We start from the raw sequence: 20,707 nt of genomic DNA on the forward strand, positions 1-20,707 counted from the left end.
CATGCAGTACGATTGCAGAAAATGAGGATCCCGGCTCGATTGTAACTCCATCGCCCCACCCTGTGACCCAGTTATGGTTTGATCCACTCCAGACATCAATCGCACAATTCGCGTTGAAAATCTGTGTGCATTGAAAGTGTGGTAGAATTTGGGCCTAATTAAATCGTTGAATTTTTCCTTCTGCTCACTCCTTCCATGCATGGTGGGATACATTTCCCGCTAGACATTGAGGAATTTCTGCTCGAGGAACAGCTCTATAAACTAACGAGAGAACCTATCTTAGCAGCATTTGCGCGTTTCATGCTACATCTTGATGACGTCGCTCTCTGGCAGCTACCAGAATTCAGCAAATACTGATTAGCCGGAATTGCACATGTTTTCACTGTACTTTTCTTGAAATGCTGTGAGAACGGTATCAGAAAATTACTTTATACAATGAACTCTTCTAAGTTAGAGGTAAGTTGAGGTTATACAGAATTTGGTGCCGGACCAGTGTCTCCCAGCAGTTATGTTTGTGTCACATCAGTTATATATGAAAACATGCTCATAATAGTATGTCGAGTGTTTTCGTAGGTTTTCGTGCACAACATGAATTGTACTACGCATAGTTTGTTTTTCTTTTTCGAAAAATATTTTATTTGATGTAAATTTTATCCAATGTTGGACGTGTTCTATGTGTCGAATTGCTCTTAGCTCAAAAAGCCAAAGAAACAAAACTTGACGTGAACGGAGAAATCTTACACAGAACTTCTATATTCTTGTGAAGACAACAGACTGTCCTCACTACGTAATATAATTTACTACGATTATGATTTAGATATGTGTACTCTACTGACACAAGCAATTGTAGCCTAAACCATTGTACTATTCTTACACTTAATTACTGCAGTTGATGTTGTACTATTGTTTTATTTAAGACTTTCTTTTAATAACTAATTATCTGCAGAAATTCCCGAAATTTTGACCTTTCAGTGTAAGCAGCTAATCTCCTCACTCCAGCATAATTACTTTTTCACTTCTCTATTTTTCATTTTGCTTAACACACCCTGCCAAAGCTTCAGCATCTATACTAAAAAAACAGCTCATATAAATTATTTATCCCACTCGAGTAATAAATATTTTTGGTTTAGTGTATACATATTATCGAATTCTGGATATTACGAGAAGCTAATGCAGTCATAGTAAACCATAAGATAGGGCTGACATGCAGCGATCATTTCGATCTTGGTAATCACAATACGTGCAGCGTGGAAAAGGGGAAGAGATAGTTGAAATAAAAGAAAGGACCGAACAATCGTAAACGGGAAGTCCCACAAAGGGAGCGGAAAGGCACCGATTCGACTGGTAGCGGAAATGTTCTACAAACGATCACAACGTATCGAGGTTTACCCACCTCGTGTGTAATATAAGGCCACTCTTGATAAATGAGTACATGAAACACAGAACAGAGGAAAAAGTCTATTTTTCTACACAAAAGAATGGACACACATAATATTGCGCCCTAAGAATGTAAAACCAATGACAAAAGAAAAATCGATGCATGCGTACCAAGTGAGCAAAGAGAAGAAGAAACACCATTCTGAATAAATCCACACCTATAGAATTGAAAGTTGAGGACGTATCGAAGGTTTTTCAGTCCTCATTGCACCTCCTTTCCTAGCTCCATCCGTTTTTCGAGGGCGACGGACTGGCATGTCACCGCCTGTGACCCCTGATAAAACCGAGGCGTCAATTCCGCATGCAGCCAACTGCTCTGCTAATTTACGCTGCAGCGCCTCTAGCTGATCAGGAGACAGCACATCCGACTGCATTTGAATCCCACCACTAACGATTCTGGCCACTGGGGCTGCCTTTACTGCTGGGGCTGGATTCTTCTCATCTGGAAACGATGCTCTATTAAGATAATGGGATTTCAGCATAATCGGAACTCTGATAGAAGATGAAGCACAAATGATTTCTTGTGCAAAATGTGAACTACAGTTTCTCTAACAGAGTTCCCGCGTTGGATGATAAACAAATGATGTGCTAATGTTCTAATTACTGGAACAACACTTTGGAAAGAATTAGCTATTACAAACGAAAAATAAACGAAACATGACTGCAAGATTTAACGTGACATTTGAGCAGCAATCATGTTAGGAAACATACGTCGAAAGAGTATGCGAGATAATGTAAAATGGAAATGCACAAAAGGAAAAATTCTGACCAATTGCAAAACATATCGCGAATCTCAAAATGCAGGTATTTTTATAGCGCAAATCCAGAAAAGAATCCAACATATAGCACCAATCAATGGCACTACGAGTTTCAGCATAAGTAGCTGGACATATCAAACAAGCTCTAGCTCTGGAATGGTATCTAGCTTACCACCACCTAGAAGACAAAAACAGGAGATAAAAACCACACCACTGTAATCTGGAAACATTTTTAACGTTTCAACGAATCACCTTTGTGAGTGGGACTTAGGTTAACGCCCGAGTCCGCTCCAAGTGAGCTTGAAATACTCGACTGACTAGTGGCATGCTTGATGGCAGCTGCTTGAACTGGAGATACTGCCTTCGGTAAACCACTAGGAACCGTCGCTGCTCCACGAGGAGAGGTTTCAACAACTGTAATTGAATAGTTATTCATTTATAATACATCACGGATGACAATAAGTGATGGAATTAAATGCCTGCCAAATTTAAACTTCAAGTATCGCAGCACCTGACTATCAAATAATCCATAAGAGAAATTGTCAACGCGAAAGAGAAACAAGGAGTTTCAACTTCAGGCTTGTTATAGCTTATCTAGGCAAAGTTAGATTTATGTTGCAAGTGGAAGTGTTTGTGGTAAGAGGTTTGCAATACAGCAAATCCTATAAAGCATCTCTTTCATAGACATTTTCTCTCTTAATATTTGATGTCATAAAATTAAAAAATGAGTCTGTATCCTCTTGGAAATTCGTTTGGATGTGCCAAGGAGCAGAAGAAAGTGGCGTACTCAAAGAAAAGAAGCGAGAGTTCAGTTCAAGTCAGTTTTTGTGCAGTTCCTTCTTTAAGAAACTCCCAAAGAACACGTTAACAAAGGGACTGATCTGCCTTGATCCACATCGCTTGATTCAGATCAGCTAGAAATGTACACCCCATAACTACGGGACTTTGTGACTCCGTGAACCTACTACATATCTTCACCAACGCAGCGCTTCGAAAGGATCCGTGTATTTTTTGGCTATTAAACAACTCACTTCACCCCTCGTACGATCGAGGCGTATTTTGCTTATGGTAACAACAACATATCTAATCGTTAGTTGAACAATACAACCGGACAGATGCGAAACCAACCTGAACCGAACTTTTCAATGAGGGAGATGAGATGGTTAAAGTCCGCGTCAACAAACTTTGAACTCGCTCCACATGCTGCCAACAGGGCTTTCTCTCGTCCCGTTACAGCTGCACGAAGTGCCTTAAATGCTGCGGATTTTACCAACATCATCTCTTGCATATATGGTACAATCACATCAGTTAAGTGCGACAAAAGCTAGGAAAAGAACAACCTTGAACGTCTGTTGAATATGTTCGGTGACCAGAATGTTTTTGTCTGTTGAAGGTTTCACCTCGAGAGCTGAAGAAGAAAGTTAATGCCTTTTCATTAATGTCCATTACACAGTTTTTAGTGTGTTATCACTGAACGTAGGTTCTTCGTTCGTCTTGAGAGATTATGTGTCAATCTATCAAAATCTTACAATAAACTTCACCACTTATTATCTCTGTGACACAGAAGTGGCATTGCTAGTCAAATAATGACAATCAGCCATGATAAGATAAAGACAATACAAAGACAATGGGGCTATCTTTTTTCGTTCCAAAGTAACAAAGAAAGAAATCGTGAACAAAAAGTACCGGGAAAACGGACGTTAAGGAATGTTCAGAACAGAAAGAACAACGCAGGCACCTCTCTGAGATGAAAACTATGCAATTTTTTCAAGTTAACTAATAAGGTTGACCACTCCTTATATTTCGAACTGATTGTCGTATTTTAGTGTAGTCGGGGATGAAGATATCTAATAAATGAATAATATAATAAATGGTTGTCATGGAGAGACAAAAATCAATCAATTAGCTCTACTAATTAAAGATAAACTTTGATTTCTAGACTTTAAATTGTGTATGAACTGAACACCTACAGTTACCACACACTGAAGTCCAAAATTTCCGACCAGATGTATCTAAAAAAATTGGACCGGTCTAATTCATCCTCTCATATGACTCGTTGCTCTGTTGATATAATCTCATGGGGCTAATATCAACAACCCTTCATTATCGCTGCGCAATGGGCACGAAGACAGTGCAGCTGTTGTGAAGGCTGCTAAGCAGCAATATCATTTACAGAAATCAAATCACCCTTCTAACAAAAGATCAAAATTCTGGAGACGGCCATGCATGAATGAAAAGTTGAAGATGAAATTTATCCAATATTTTTGAATGATACGATCATATTGGGAACTAAAAACTTAGGAAGTGAAGTTCTCGACTGCACTACAGCCTTCTTTGATAACAAACGACTTCATGGTTCAGCTGAAAGGGGAAGAAGTCTGTATTGGACTGTTTTTAACAGGATTGTACCATGTTACATTACTGTTACACATTCAAAGTCAACAGATTTTTTTATTATCCCCCCTGTGAGGACTAGGAGCTCTATACATCTCTATACATTGCACCTATTTCGTCAAAACCACGGGCTTCGGATCAGTATAAAAAAAGAAAACTGAATTTGTGACCTCCACTGCTCTGGTGAACACATTCAGTAATAAGAAAGGTGTGCTGAAACTAATAACTATTTTCCAATGTCTACTATTATTTTCGAGGTGGGTAGGTACTAGCAGGTAGAGGCCGAAACGAAATTTTAAAAAATCGGTCTGAAAATCGGCGCAATTGCCTTTGCTCGGATCAGTTTGTCGTGCGTATTTTCAGAGATATCGTACACACTAAACAAACTTGCTTGTGAACGTTCCTGATGCTTTAAAGACCTAAATTCATGGGGAGGGGAATTCCCGTGATACTCCCCTTCCCATGGAATCCCCAACTGAATTGGATTTATTTCCTGTTAATTTTTCAGTGATATTTGAAAAAAGCCAACTACTACTGGAGAGGTCACGAAAAAAAAACCTTGAAAACCTGGAGTGATAACTTTGAATCTCGAGCTTCTCCTACACGAACATAATTCCTCTCAAAGCGCAAGGAAGTAAGTCACTTTGTGTGAGGGCTGCGGGGGGCGTTACAAATGAGGGGAGTGAAACAAAGCAGTTACAAGCGCTTATTTCTCACTTTTCATTGCAGCAACATTTCAACCGAATGCTCTTAGCATAAAAGATTCCTCTTATATCCCAAATTTAACGCTTAACCTAATATGATCTCCAAAATATAAACTCACGTTTAGCTTGAATTACGAACCCATTCGTCTGAGGGGAAACCTTCTCCTGCTGTGGTGTTGGAGGTACAACCGCAGCTGAAATCTTGATGTTTGGATAAGATCCAAACTAGCCACAGAACTCTTCCATAAAATGAAAATAAATGCTTTCACGAACGTTTATTTTCCTGTGTAGATGGCGCTTTGGCAACTTTCGAAGGAGATGGTGTTGCGGAAGTGACGGCGCTGGCTGCATGCTCTACTGTAGTTTGCTTATTCTTCTTCTTCTTGTTCTTATTCTTAGAAGCACCACCAACGGGGCGAACCCAATCATCTAGCACTTCCGAGGCTCCATCTGTTGAAAAAAAAACACATACAAACCAGGAACTAGGATATACCAAAAGATGTCTCCGCATGGAGACAACCATTACTTACACTAATTTTTCGAGAAATTCCGACACTTTCCAAAAAATTACAAAAATTCTGCTACCAACTTTTTCTTAGATACTAGTTATTTGAACATCATACGATTGTTATAATATATACAAAAATTATAATTTTGAACTGATAGCAATGATTCGGTTTTGTCTTAATTGATTCGATCGAATGGGAGAGTTGGTGTGAGCCTATTCAACAGGATCCACCAGTAATCGCTTTTAAAATCAATCATGACTGAATTACTGTAGTTTTTGGAAAACATAAAAAGTGGAAATTCCAAAAGTAGGTACACCATTTGTTTTTTGATGAAAAGTTCGTGCGAAGAGAGAATAGATGCTAGTAACAAATAAATCAACTATTTCTATTATGTTTCTATAATATTTACTAGTGCTTATTAGTAGAAATTTATCTGATAAAAACTAGATGATCACTCCTATCATTTTTATAATATGTCAATATTAGTATTTACTAGTAGAGACCCAATTATCGGAAACAATACCTTCACAAAATGCTTGGATGGTCCGTTCCACATTCAAATCGAAGGAATGAAGAGCAAGTATAATGTCATTAGTGCTAACACCATGGACAACTTCGCGAACTTTTGCGATTTTCTCATTCATTAGCTTCTTCTCCGCAACCTTCGACATGATCCTGAAAAGAACAAAAATTTGGAGGAAAGAAGTATTTGCAACGAGTGTAGGTTCTTTTAGAAACGTGAGGGTTAAGTAAGAAATAGATTCTGCAATTGCACTTTGGAGAATAGGATGGCAGCACGTTTGGTTGTGCCGTCATTTGTTCGCTGAAATGCATGTGGCTACGTGCATTCCGAGTACAGTTGATAGAACGGAGCGAGAAAATAACGCCACAACGTAGCGTTATGATTTCGGCGCAAAAGCATATACGTTGGCCTCGGCGATCAATTACGTGAATTCGTGCATTGACTACGTATGCGTTATGGATCCCTTTCTTCAGTTAGAACTGGGATCTTTGAGTAAGATACAATTCAACTCTTCAAGAATTAATCTTGTTTCAAAGCAGCAAACTATCCATTTAATCCTTAATGATCCTAGTGACGTTGCCGTAATAATCCGGAATACGAAGGATAGTAGTGCAATCAACTAAGTGAATTAGAATTCCCTCATGAGGTACTACTAAGTGGTCGAGGACTCCAGCAAACTGGCATTAAAAGGCTTTAACGGGTAAACACTCAACCGCATTTCTATCTCTGGAAGCTCTACTTCCCTCTCCTTCCTCTTAGTAGCTTTAGCCTACACATTTCATAGATCCTTCAAGACGAATGATTAGGGTTTAGGGCCCCGACTTAGTTGCTCGCTCCTAGTGATAAGGGCGCAATTGAGCGGGATCCTTCAACTACCCTTTACCCGGCTGAAACTAGCTATTAACCTATGAACAATGTTATATGGATATTTTACTCCGCTCAGATTTAAATATCCCCAGAATACAGCAATGATGAATAGCACGAGAATACAGCAAAAAAAAATGCCCAGAAAAGAGAAATCAGGACGGAACTCCTGAGGGTAGCTACAGTAATGATGGATGATTCGCGCAAATGCAGCTGACAATAGCATAATCACATGAGAAGCACATATAGGAAAACAGAATCGCTTTGCGACCATGTTAGAGGTGTACGGTTCAGCGGCACTGACCTTGATAAACGTAAAGTTGGCACGCAACGCAGCCGCAACGCAAATGACTTGCACTGATTACGGTAGTGGGGTGATGGCCGATTGGTCTCGGCATTTGTTATTTCCCTACTTTCTGTGTCTTACTGGAAACACTACATGAATCAGGATTCTCACAAAAGAAAGGAGCACGAACATACGCGAAGATGCCTAACATCATAGGCGTCATTCAGAATTCAGAAAGAATCAGAATGAGAGAGCCGGTTTGGTCCTGGAACGAAGCCTTTTGTGTGGCTACCGTAGTCGTCCCCTCACCTCGTCCAACGTTTGGATCTTATCCTATCCACCATTTTGTTTCTCGTTGTGGTCGATCCTACAGCTTTCGCTGTTTCTTCAGAAGGCATCGTCCAGTGTTTCTTCCTGATATTCTCTCTCTCATGTGTTAGTGTTGAGTGTGGAGCACTTATTCCAAGTAGACCAAATGTTTTTAGTTTTTGGTCGTGCTGACTTACTAGTTGTTCGTTTGGTTGTTGGAGGGAATAAAAAAACTAGTTTCCTGGAAGCGCACTTGATTTCGGGATCTGAGTGTGGAAGTTTTTTCTTCCCCACCGTACCTTCCGTCTATATGGTCGGGAATTCATCCTGTTTGTGGTTATAGGTGCGGTTTTGATCTACGGTGTAGCTCTTACATTGTTCTGCTGTGGTTATTTAACAATGTTTAGTTTCTAATCTTCTCCTAAGTGGAGTACTAGAGGGAAACGAATTCCGGGGTAGAGGGGGATGTTCACTGAGATTTTAGCGACATCAATATGTGACATGCTGATGTTCAAGTGAGTTAGGTGATTGATTGGAGCTGAAAGAGAAACTTGTGCAAATACTCACCGTACTTCAATTCCTCCGACTATATTTCGTTTCTCTGCGCATTGATTGCTGCTCTATATTACAGTAATACTCTGAATGGAAATTTTTCTCTTGTCACTGCCACTCCCTGTTTTTGAAATGATCATAGCAGAATTCTTTTTTTAAGGGTAAAGATGTCGAAGGTATCACGTGACGCACTCAACGAAGCTGTTGCCGATGTCCTCAAGGGCGCACAAGAGAAGAAGAGGAAATTCCGAGAGACTGTCGAGCTACAGATTGGTCTGAAAAACTACGATCCCCAGAAGGACAAGCGTTTCAGCGGTTCCGTCAGGTACTCCTACCTGTAGTTTACAGGGAGCCATAAACATGGCGGACCTCCACCCAAGGTCTTAAAAATTGGGGAGGCAATGCCGAACCTAGCATGAAAAATGCTTTTCAAGTCCGGTAAGCGTTGTTTCGACCTAATTTTCCTCATAGCCCTGGATATCTTAGCGCTTCGGCTTTAGTAGTCTTTGTTTCTCGTTGCGATGTCAAAAAGTTCAAGCTCCTAGGGAATTTAAATAGAAATAAATAAATGTAGCCTAGATGTAAACATTTCCAGTACAACAGCTAAAATTGCGTTTTGTTCTCATTTTCGATAATAACCACAACTTCCTCGAAATATTTGCGATTGTTGCGAGCGGCCTCGTCGTTTGGGTTCTGTTTTGAAAGCAAGCCACTAAATTTTAGGTCTTAGATGTGCGCTTTCTTGTGTTTCAATTTTCCTACTGTTTATAACGGAAGGTTATGAGGGCAAGTTATTTCGAATGCATCGTAAAAGGAGAACAGAAAAAACAAGTTCTGAACAGTCGTTCGTTTTTTTTTTAGAATTTTTTGCTCTGTTGAGCAATGTAGTGTAGAAAAATGTAGAGGCTCTTTTCATGAGGAAATGACGCTCTCATTACACTTCAAATGGAAAAAAAAAGAAAATATAAAAAAGAACAATAGCTCTGCTATTATTCTCGCACATTGCAGAATTAACATTATCTGTTCTTGCACATGGTAGAATTAACATTATCTACTTTTTTCCAGACTGAAGAGCATTCCGCGACCGGCAATGAAAGTGTGTGTCTTTGGAGACCAGCACCATCTGGATGAAGCTAATGCAAATGGCATACCATGCATGAGTGCCGATGATTTGAAGAAGCTCAACAAGAACAAGAAGCTGATTAAGAAACTAGCAAAGAGTTACGACGCCTTCCTTGCTTCCGAATCGTTGATTAAGCAGATTCCTCGAATCATCGGTCCTGGTCTCAACAAAGCCGGAAAGTTCCCTTCTGTTGTTACTCATGCTGAACCTCTGGCGGCAAAAGTAGAAGAGACTAAAGCAACTATCAAGTTCCAAATGAAAAAGGTGTGTTGATGTCTTCATGTTCCATGTGCTCAAAGCTCAAAAGTCAGTTTTTAGGTGTTGTGCCTGTCTGTTGCGGTTGGCCATGTTGAAATGAGCCAAGAGGAGCTAGTGTCCAATATTTCCTTATCAATCAACTTCCTTGTTTCCCTTCTTAAGAAGAACTGGCAGAACGTTCGTTCCCTTAACATCAAATCGACGATGGGCAAAGCCCAACGTTTGTATTAAATGTTGCCTTTTTCTTTGATAAATTGTTTTGTTGTTCATCTTCGAGTCATAATGTGTTGTAATATCCACTGAGTATTGTGAGGCATCGCTAGTCATTGGTTCGTTAGTCTCCGACAACGGTTGGTTACTCAGACTTAAGATGTAGAGTTATCAAAATCTTGAAGTTCTGTGCTCCGAGGTGATTGTAGCGTTTTAAACACAAGAAAAGGATTCGTTCTGTAATCCGAATCCTGTCGAAACTGATCGTTGCATTTGGGGAAAATTAGGTAGTTCTTTTGTTTCTCTGTATACGTGAGTCAAATAAAAGACATTGCTTCGAGCTTTCTGGGCGGTGGCTTACTTTTTAGCTTTGTGGCAATATCACAGTACCTCTCCGCTGCGTTTTAGCTGGCTTCAAACAAATATCAGATTGAGTTGGTGACCACGGGAATCTTGCTTCGTCCTCTTTTCTTCCGTAGGTCCCGTGACAGATGGGAAATTGATGTTTCTTTCAAAGAACACCTTTATGACTCTCGAAGTTCAGTCTATGTTTGTCGTGTGCGACTTCGAAGCGCATTCAGCAGGGACTCGTAATTTTCTCAAGATCAGGTGACAGATCACGTCTAGGTCCTCATGTTCTTTAAAAGAACAGAAATTTAATAAGCATTTAAAAAACACTACCTTTTTAGAGAAAGAAACTGTTCTTTCAAATAACATATAACGCCAAACTTCTTTTCCATTGCGCGAGTTCAAATTTAAAGAAAAAACATTACTTATGCATCAACCGAATTAGTTTTTTACCTAGAGGGAGCGTGAAATCTTTGGTAACAGTTTACGCTGATCTGCCGGACGTCGACGCAAGGTTCTTCGTGTCACTCACTCCCTATAGGAAGTTCACGACAGACACTGTCTCGCTCGTCTCCCAAGGAATGGCACAATGGCGAATGGATAGATTTTGTGCGAGCTGTAGATCGAGAATGTTGAGCGGAGCTATGTTCAAGAACGACAAACATCGGCGAAGATGCGGGTAATTGCGTCAGGCGTCAGATGCCAGCCCGCCGACTAAAGACATCATCCCACGAATCTGGGGTGGTGCGGGTTTTAGGTGGGTTATGCCTATACGGGGTCGTAGATAATCGGAAGGAGAGTGATTCCGTCCATTTCTTCCTAATTGTCGTAGAAAACGGCCCGCAAGATGCGGCTTCGAGCGTTCCGGAGCGCTATTTTCCACAACGAGTTCGATTGAAGCGCGCCAGCCCTGTGCACGCATCGCATCTTCCATGCCGTTTTTGACGGGAATCAGGAAGAAATGGACGAAATCACCATTCTTCCCATAATCTACGACCCCGTATAGACATAACAAACCTAAAACCCGCACCATCCCAGATTCGTGGGGTGATGCCTTTCCGTGAAATACGGGGAGTTGATGTCAAGAAATTAGAAAGTAAACTTAGTAATGAAAATGTCCTCACTCCGCCTCTGGTTGGCTGCCGTCTATTGTAGCAGTACTTCACATTTCTTGAGTTATAAAACAAAACAACAATTCTGAAAGTGAAAAGATATGGGCCTGATCTCTTTTGTGTACCTATCGAATGGGGCACACGTAGCCGTGCCGGTAGAGGGTTCACCTGCGACTGCTCGGTGGACAGTTTGAAGCCTCGGGTAATAGAACCAATCAGGGCGTTCATCCTCCGGGGTCAATTACAAGTCATTTTATAGGTTGTACACGCGTTCCTAAATCTCAAACGATTCTGCTTTCTCCACCGCACCACCTCGAGCGCAGTCGCTTATGCAACTGTTCGGGTTTCATGTCGTTTTGACCCGACTATACTTTTATGCCTCTCTGTATTCGATTTTACCAGTTTTATTAAGTGACACTTAACACACCCTTCCTCTTCCGTTGCAGAATAGATAATCATGCTTCACTCAGTAGAGCAGACTAGCGAAGGAGAAATGTCAGTGTCGAATCGGCAGATCGTCGCTGTCGTTGGGGATGCCGATATGTCCGTGAGTATATTCTTTATTTAGTGTTTGTTTGCCGAATTATTTATTCGAATTTTGTTTCCGTTTATTTCAGATTTCTAGTGGTTTGTAATACTATCACTATTAGCGTTTATGGCTTTTGCCTCACATTTTTCCTCCTGGAATAAAAAATGTTGTTTACGTTCATGGTTAGGATTTGCACATCATTATTATCATGTTGCAAAGCGAATAAAGTCAAGCTAAATATGAAGAAGTGAACAAAAGAGTAATGTAGAGAGGCTGTAACCTTCGACAAGATAATGTCTCGTGGCGCTCTCAATAACGAACGTCATCTTTGAGGTCTGACTAATGTATATTTTATAAGAGTATGTCAAAGTTGACTGTTTTTCTTGCAGACGCTTTTAACCTTTTGGCATCAGAATTTTCTGGCATTTGTTCTCTGAAGCAATAGTTTCGGCAAGCTCTCGAGGTTGGAAACTCTCTACCTGTAGTCAAGGAACCTGGTTCACGAATGTCATGATACAAATACGCCATTTTTCCGAAAATTCAGGAATTTAAGGGATCAAGAGTGCTCGCATGGCATGTGTCGTGCAGTGGCGCCCTTATTTCCCGACGCTCTAACTTGCTTTTTTTTCTTTTAGTAACTTTAGTTTACAAGTAAGAGATCCCCTAAGACCAATGTTTAGGTCTTAGGCCCCGATTGAATTGATTATTTACTTCGAGAAATAAGGGCGCCACTGAATGTTGTACGCATTGGCTGTAATTGTTCTCGTTGTTTCAATTTCTTAGATTTGTTGAAAGAAATTTTGCACTTCTCTTGATACTTGTAAATTACATCTAAGCCAGTACCACTGGTGGAGACACCCAAACCTCGAAAATTTTGCTGGACGCTGTTCTGATGAAAGCTATCAGAACAGACCATGCACTGGAAACAGAGATGAATCGAAGTTTTTTTTTTGCATTCATCAGCATTATTGATAAAGGAAACTAGTTAAAAGCTTTAATTTAACCACTTCTGTAAGAAATATATAACCGTGTTGGGAAAGTTATTTGAATGTGCCCTAACCGAAAAATTAGGCTTGTACTTTTAACTGATTTCCTTGAGCTGTAGCCAAGATTGGTATCGATCTTTATTAAACAGCGGCTAACGTTTCGGCGATATCGCCTTCGTCAGAGCCTGGAAAACTCAAAGCCATTAGTGACCTATCCCCTCAAGCGCCTCATCACCCTACAGAAAGCACCCAAACGGTAAGCAAACTCAAACAGCAACACATAGGCTAGTACTTACCTCATTAGCTAGACTTGTTAACTCAGCAGACCACCACGTACCACAACTACGAGTCACAAGGGTTTTTATATAGGGACCTCACGGCCCGCCCCGTAGATCAAAACCCGCATAAGTCTTGATACGGGGATAACTCGTTTGTGATCGCAATGCACTCATCCTTCTTGTTCATTTTTGGACTTTTGGCGGTTATCCAAAAGGCCTCTAGCGTTCTGCGTGCTGTGATTTCGGACTCGTAGGATAATATACGAACTTCTACCTCTACTTCGGAGTTTGGATGACATATTCTACGGTGTGCTCCAAGTGGGGTGAAGGTTTTTGATTTTGCGAGTCCATCTAGATGCTCCTTGACCCTAATACACAATGGGCGACCCGTTTCCCTATATAATCGTCACCGCACAACCTGCACGTGATACGATACACCACTCCCGATATCATGCAATCACCCTCTCTGCCATAAGGGCAAACCACGCAGCTGGGAGTTGTGCAGAGTCGATCATACACACGGTTACGTACTAGCTTCCCCTTGAGGTTTGCTGGAGGTATTTCCACAACCCTCACGTCATTCCTTAGACCCGCTTTTCGTAGACAGCCCCGTACTGCCCTGCTCATATCATCAGATATATAAGGTAAACAGAAAGGGATCTTCTCTGGGCCATCCACTACGTTGGGTCTTCGAGAGGGATACCGTGCTTGTCGGGTAGCACCATCTCCAGCTGGGTATCCATTGGACATTGCTACTTTATGGGCCACATTTATAGACCATGCTTTTTCCTGGCTACTCGATGAGACTCTTGCCGCCGTTCTGTACATGTTACCTATAACAGATTTTTTCATTTTGCTGGGATGCGCTGAAAGATAGTGGATTAAGATGTTTTTACTACTGGGTTTCCGGTACCACTTAGTCTTACATATCCCATTCCGCAAGTAAATGTGCACATTCAGGAAAGCCAATCAGTTGTCTATCGGTCTCTCCCTTGTGAACTTAATGTGCGGACACTGCTGATTGAGAAGATTGAAGCACGCGTCTAGCTCTGCTAGGGTTGAGCAGACGACGCAGCAATCATCTATGTAACGATAATACAGCAGTGGTTTGCGGTCTATTATAGGCTTTTCGATCTTGGCCATGAAAACAATGGCAAGAGTGGGTGCCAGCCTTTGTCCCATAGCTAGGCCTCTAAGTTGTCGGTAGTACTGTCCCGACCATCGGAAAATAGAGCAATTCAGGCATTCGTTTATCAATGTCATGATCTGCCTGATGCTGAATCCATACATGTTTAAAGAAGCCTGGCGCTGCGTGAGCAGTTCGTGAACAGCCTGCATCGCTACATCGTTTGAAACGTTCGTATAGAGTGACGTAACGTCAAAGGTCTCTACTACACATTCACGCTCAAATGAGGTACTGCGGAGATGTTTTAGGAAGTTGCTAGAACTGCTGAGGTGGGCAGGGACATATCTGAGCAGCCGATTTAGGATTATGTTGAGCAGCCAGGAAATTCTATCCGTGGGGCCCCCGATACCACTAATGATAGGCCTCACTTTAAAGTCACGTGGATCGTTCGAAGTGAGGCCATTTTCAGAGAGCTTGTGAGTTTTGATTAGCGTGTATAGGACTGGACATGCGGGTAAGTCGTTCTTGAGACGCGTAATAAAGTTTTTTGGGAGCCCTGCTGTTCCAGCCGTTTCTACCCAAACCCTGTTTAGGCGGCGATATTGCTTTCTAAACTCATTGGCGGAGGATGGGACATATGGACTGTCATCCTCAAGATGTTGTCTCGTTATCGCCTTGTCTAGTTCACGTGATAGAACAACAAATTCGCCTCCCTTATCACTAACGGAAACCTTGATCTCTCCAGCTGTAATAAGATTACGAATCTCACGTAGGCCTCGACGTTGCGCGACAGTGAGATTGAAATTTACGTGTTTTCTCGAGAAACGCTCCAAAACGGAATACACCGATGTTGCGAACACTCGAAATTTGTTGTCTACCGTGGGGTTGGGTTCAGGTGGTTTATACATCATACGCGGGAAAGGTATGGAGGGTAAGGATACTTGCTCAGCTATTCTGTTCTCTTGCCTTCGCTCTTCTTCTTTTGCTCTCAGTCGCAACCTATCATGAACCAATTGGAGGCTGCCCACAACCTTGCGTGATACCTCCGGACTTATTGATTGCACAGGCGCGAAACTAGGGCCGAGATCCAAAACGGAAAGTGCGTCAGCTGAGATGAGTACATCGCCAATCACAGAAACACGAAATGAACTTTGTGCACTGTTCTTATTAGCTATGGTGCTGTTGTGATCTGCACATACAGAGGTAGATTTAACAGATTTACTAACCTTCTGATGTTGCTGATGGCCTACTAATCGTCTGAACTTTTCCTGCAGTCTAGATTTAGCACTAGAGCGAATATAATCACAAATGGACTTTGACTCACCCACTATTCTCCTCCAAATGCGTTCCGGCACAAAACGTTCACAACAATGTTCTTTATACACACACTTCTTAAGCAAAGAGAACATGTGATCCTGTTTTGCCTTCAATGCCATACGTAGGAGTTGTTGCTCGATCTTCTGCATCTGCCGGCTTTCTTTGGGAACACCGCTTATCTCGTGAAGTCGCCTGTCTCGTGAAGTCGTAGGCTTGTACTTTCTCACAGGAATGACTTTTTTTCAGCTTACCGATCACTTGGTGAAAGCTGTTGGAAATGGCAGCACTTCCACGGTAATTCACTTGGACACCAAATATTACCAAACCAGTGTTGGCGTTCGGCAGTTCCGCACTGGTCACGACTTTCTGAAGTTCTACAAACAAGGACCAGATGTTACTGTTGGAGCAATTATTCTCAAGTATTGTCTAGTTCTAATATTTATTCGTTTTGGAATAACCTCACTCACTCAGGTTGAATACAAAACATGAACTGGAGATTATGGAAGAAGTTCTCAAAAAGACGAATTGTGACTCTCACGTTTGTATTTGCTCATCTGATTTTATTCTATCTCTGCTCATCTGTGAAGTTCAGTTTAGGTGTTGGTCGCCGATCACAGTTCCATGGATAATTTGAATTTTGCTCAGTCTTGGGCACATAACTTCAGATTTGAGCTAGTAATACTGGATCCAGACATTGTATGTTGGTTACGAATCAATTATTATTAGTTATGAAGTTTAAACCTCCTAGTAAACGTTTGCAAAACAAAATTGCAAAACGTAGCTCTAAAGTGGAGTTTTCATATGTATCTACCACAATGTGTGCTGTGCATGTTCGTGAGGATTTTCTTAAGTCAGAAATCCTATACCGGCAAACAAATTCGGGGACGTCTGGTGGTATACCAAATCATCACAACAGTTTTTTTTTGTGAAGTCAGCAATTCTGGAGTTTTTTTTTTGTTAAAATTGAATACAGCCTTTGCTGAGTAAATTGGGTCCCTGCGATCGGAGTGGTGCCTTTACTCATCACTGCAGCCTTATTACAACAAGCGAGGGCTTCGTCGCATTAGGCCTGGGTAGTTCTGATCCGACTGCACCTGCTTGCATTAGACACAGTTGGGTGTTCGGGTGTGCGCTCTGGAGCGCACGAGTTGTACAACCTGCACAATTGACTTCAGCATACCACGAATCTGACGTGGTGCTGAACTCACGGCGAAAGAGTAGAACCCGGGCAGTAAATTGCGGAACCCAGCGTGCTTCGGCTCGTTTCTACCTAATTGTCGTAAAAAAAAACGGCGTGGAAGCCTCTTTAAATCCAACGAATCCATTGAACGATCATCTCTCCTTTACCGTCGTAGAAAACGGCGTCTTCCACGCCATTTTTTTACGACGATTAAGGAGAAATGGGCGGAACTTCCTCGGATCCCGCAACCTACAACCTCATCTCTTGCTTTTCCCACGCCAGATTCCCGAAAAGATGCCTTCAAATATGGCGAAAGATTAACCCCCTAATTCGCAAAAGGTGTCATCTGGCAAACTGCCAAAGCCCCCCGGCTGCATGACCACTTTTGGTTTGAGGTGTGCTTCTGTGAAGACTTTCACGACCAAGTGAATGTGGCGTGTTAGCTGATGGTTCGTAGAAAGCATCAACTTCCCGCACTCCTGTCCAGAGTGACGAAGAAAAACCTTTTTTTCTTCGATCATATTGTGAAGAGACCTGTAAACCACCATGTTCAATATGTTCTGGGGAGTCTCTCGGACTGAAACAGGAAAAAGTTACCTGGACGAAGGCAGAAGTCTTCGACTGAGCCGGTGAAAACCAATCTGAAGACACTCAGCATCGACATGTTTAGGCAGTTCGGGCAAAACCTCAGGCTTCATAGCATTTGTATCAACGACGAATGGACTGATTCTATGGGACCTCTCGCTGACGACCGAGATTGTACCGAGCTGTGCTCAGAAACTACACACCTCGGCGAGGACCCGAGCAGTCGTTACGGCTGTTCACAGCAGTCCGCATTTCATGTCAAGTAGATCAATCCGTAAGTCAGAAGAGTCAAGCAACAAGTTTTTTTCGGTCTTTGACTGAACGAAGAGAGGTTCTCCCTCAACGTCAATGGTCTACTCATCGAAGAGAGCGCAAATCTCATTTGCAAGGAATTCCTGATTTTTTTTCTACAGATTGCTTGGAACAACACGTGAAATCATAGAATTGGAGTTATTTTTGAACCTTTCCTTATCACTAAGAATTACCAAGGAGCTGAAGATAGGATTACAAGGTGATTTAATTGTATTCAGCGCAGCGGTCGCGTTATAAAAATAACTGCCGCACTCTCGTTGTTTGTGAAGATTTACCAAATCTGATCAAATAAATCCCAAGCTACCGAACTTCTCCGTATTGGATTCTACGGAATGCTACCAGTTCCATTATGTGGCATACATTATTAGGATTAGTTTTACATTACTTTGGAAGAACTATTATTTTAGGTTATATATATATATATATATATATATATATATCGTGATTACAGAGCCAAATAGAAGAAGCGAACTCGTTAAGTGAACAATGTGGCATAATGCGATTGGTGGAGGTGCTGGAGAACGTTTCTTGGGAACTTAAAAAGGACAATTTTAAGAAGGTTACTATTAATTTATTATTCTTGTTTTCTGGAATTAGTGTTAAGGGTTTTGAACTTAGTAAAAGGTAAAATGAACCTTGAACCTAGTTAGAAAATTAGAACTTAGCTGAACCACTGTTTTCTTACGTAACGAATATACGCTTCTTATGTATTTTGCTGTCTTTGAGAATACTTTACCTACAGGTAACAGGAAAGGAAGGGCTCGATCGCCTGCTAGCCATAATCGAGGGACTGAGCGAAAGCAGTGACGACTCAGATCTTGAACCTGACGATGAGGATAAAGGTGCAGTCTTATCCATAAGTGATTTTTTTTAAAGAAATATGTTTGACCAGACGATAGTATACAACTGAAAGCATCTTGTTGCGTAGATTCAGTTCCTCGATTGCAGAAATCATATTTAGAGGCAATTTGGCAAGCTTTTTCGTCTTGTGGGTTGCCTCCTTGTAGTTCGGAGACGACAGCTTCATCATCCATATCAAAACAAAGTGAATGTGAAGCGTCGGTTACAATAACGATTGAGAACAAAGTGATAAGAATTTAGCTTTAAGTTCCATTTCGTTTTATAAGCGAGATTTCTTCTTTAGAAAAAGGGTTCATCCAACAAATTTCATCGAAAGGATCCTGAAGGTGATGTAAACCTCTACAAGGCTCTCAGAGATGTGAGTTTCATTTGACGTACACTTCATAAAAGATTTTAATTCCTTTTATCTGAACTAAGGAACCAGTAATGTTTCTCCTCTTTTCTCCCATCAATAATTTGCCATAACATTTCTTTAAAACTTTTGTAAGTAAGTTGCGAACACGGATTTCTTGCGCGTTCTTTTACTGCGTGAATGTGTCACTCGTAATGCTTTCGTAGAATTTTTGAGCGTTTTTTCAGTTACGGCAGGCTTTGATGTTCTAGGACGTCCAGCACCTTGAGTACTCGTGCGACCACCTTCGAAGTCTGCATCATATGTTTTCACTACTGTATGTCAAGTAGGGTCCCACAATATCGTACTTTAATCTCTGTACGAGATCAATATTTGGTGGAAAATATTTCATTTTCGACCAAATGTTTCACAGCTGCCGCGTTTGAAGTCACTTTGCTTCTTCTTTCTCGTAGTTGTGAAACTACGCAGGAAAACTTCTTTTCAAAATCACAGAACAAAATATTATATGTTTATATATATATATATATATATATATATAGATATAGATATAGATATTCGGTGTGGTGTTCATTTTTATACTGCCTCACGCGTATGATACACAGTGACTCGTGGAGCTGCCAATGGAAAAACCGCTTTCGGATTGAGGCGATCAAAACTGCGCTTATTATTCTTGATAAATCGTCTTTTGTTTTATTGAAATTTCTGAGAAAAAAGTGGCTGCCATGCGCCGTTAGAAGAATCGATCCTTGAGTTGTGAAAATGCAATAAAATGGGTGACGCTGAATGTTTTAACTTGTGAAATCTTCGCAGTTTAAAATTCTATTCTCCATTTTATGTTTTACGAGAGTTAGAATTTACAGAAACTGTAAACTGCACGAGGCTGTAGAAAAAAAGAAAACAAGTAAGGGTTTCACCAGGCTCCTAGCCGCTACGCTTCACCAAGTTGCTTTGAGAGTAGTCGCGTATGGAATTGCGTACGTGCTTCAAGTCGTTTTGACCCTACTATAGTTCTTGGCATTAGGTTTTTAAGCTCTTACTTTCATTCTGGATGTGCTTGGAGCTTAAGAAAAAGTAGATGACATTCGATAATAAAAAGTAAATTGTGATTTAGTTGGTGCCTTCGTTTAGCGTTCTGTCTAAAAGTGACCAGCGTAAGTTTATCACTGTATTATCTCCGAAATTTGAACTAAATTGAGAACTAACTTTCTTTGTTTGAATTATCATTAGTTTGCCTAGACAAGAGAAGCAAATATGAAGCAGACGGACTCAGCTAAACGAGCTGACAATGCTGTAGCGTACCTATCGAAGTTTTTGAACATGAAGGATCTCAAGCTAGATGAGGATGAAGAAGCAAAACGACAGAAGAAAACCGACTAGCAGATTCTATGCTAGAAGTGTAGGATTTGATTGATTTGTGGCTGTTCATTAATTTGGTTGAACTTGTAGAAGTACGCTGTTGTCGACAATCAGCTTGTATTCTTGTTCTCCACACTTTTTTTCGAATGTTCCTTTTGGTTTGTATGTTGATGGGTAATTGCGAATATGTTCTATAGATTGCAAAACTTGCATACGAAGTGACTTGCGGTTCACAAACTTCTCTAAGCCACCTTGTTTTATCCTATATATGTAAAATACCTGATGTGAAAGGACTTTTTTCAAGATTGCCACGAATATCTCTTCATGCATTTAGCCTTAAGAAATTACCTGAAATTCTATCACGCTCTGTCTCGTAACAGGAATTCCATCCTGAGCTGTGAACACAAACCGGAAAGAGAACTGAGTTTGCCCATGTTC

At 41.0% G+C, this 20,707-nt stretch overlaps 2 protein-coding genes across 4 annotated transcripts; one reads left to right on the plus strand and one right to left on the minus strand.

Moving 5' to 3' along the window:
- Window positions 1–1,595: 1,595 nt before the first annotated feature.
- On the minus strand, window positions 1,596–6,473 carry RB195_007317 (uncharacterized protein; the record flags this gene model as incomplete). Its single annotated transcript, XM_064180871.1, has 7 exons — window positions 1,596–1,879; window positions 2,448–2,609; window positions 3,324–3,444; window positions 3,536–3,603; window positions 5,413–5,487; window positions 5,567–5,743; window positions 6,326–6,473. 7 exons carry the CDS (start codon window positions 6,471–6,473, stop codon window positions 1,596–1,598), a joined length of 1,035 nt encoding a protein of 344 aa, XP_064037707.1.
- A 1,812-nt stretch (window positions 6,474–8,285) lies between these two features.
- On the plus strand, window positions 8,286–20,290 carry RB195_007318 (uncharacterized protein; the record flags this gene model as incomplete). Of its 3 annotated transcripts, XM_064180872.1 has the most annotated exons (12): window positions 8,504–8,661; window positions 9,402–9,723; window positions 9,778–9,937; window positions 11,858–11,934; window positions 15,870–16,042; window positions 16,095–16,161; window positions 16,221–16,319; window positions 18,152–18,259; window positions 18,443–18,542; window positions 18,662–18,786; window positions 18,845–18,919; window positions 20,150–20,290. In XM_064180872.1, the coding sequence occupies 12 exons, from the start codon at window positions 8,504–8,506 to the stop codon at window positions 20,288–20,290; spliced, it is 1,605 nt and encodes a 534-aa protein (XP_064037708.1). The 3 variants fall into 3 exon arrangements, with proteins under 3 accessions (XP_013293029.2, XP_064037708.1, XP_013293030.2); XM_013437576.2 differs by lacking the exons at window positions 8,504–8,661; window positions 9,402–9,723; window positions 9,778–9,937 and having other exon boundaries at window positions 11,845–11,934; XM_013437575.2 differs by lacking the exons at window positions 11,858–11,934; window positions 15,870–16,042; window positions 16,095–16,161; ... (4 more) ...; window positions 18,845–18,919; window positions 20,150–20,290 and adding an exon at window positions 8,286–8,299 and having other exon boundaries at window positions 8,497–8,661; window positions 9,778–9,948.
- Between the last annotated feature and the right edge of the window lie 417 nt (window positions 20,291–20,707).

The sequence above is a fragment of the Necator americanus genome, chromosome I (genome assembly GCF_031761385.1).
Source record: "Necator americanus strain Aroian chromosome I, whole genome shotgun sequence".
NCBI lineage: Eukaryota > Metazoa > Nematoda > Chromadorea > Rhabditida > Ancylostomatidae > Necator > Necator americanus.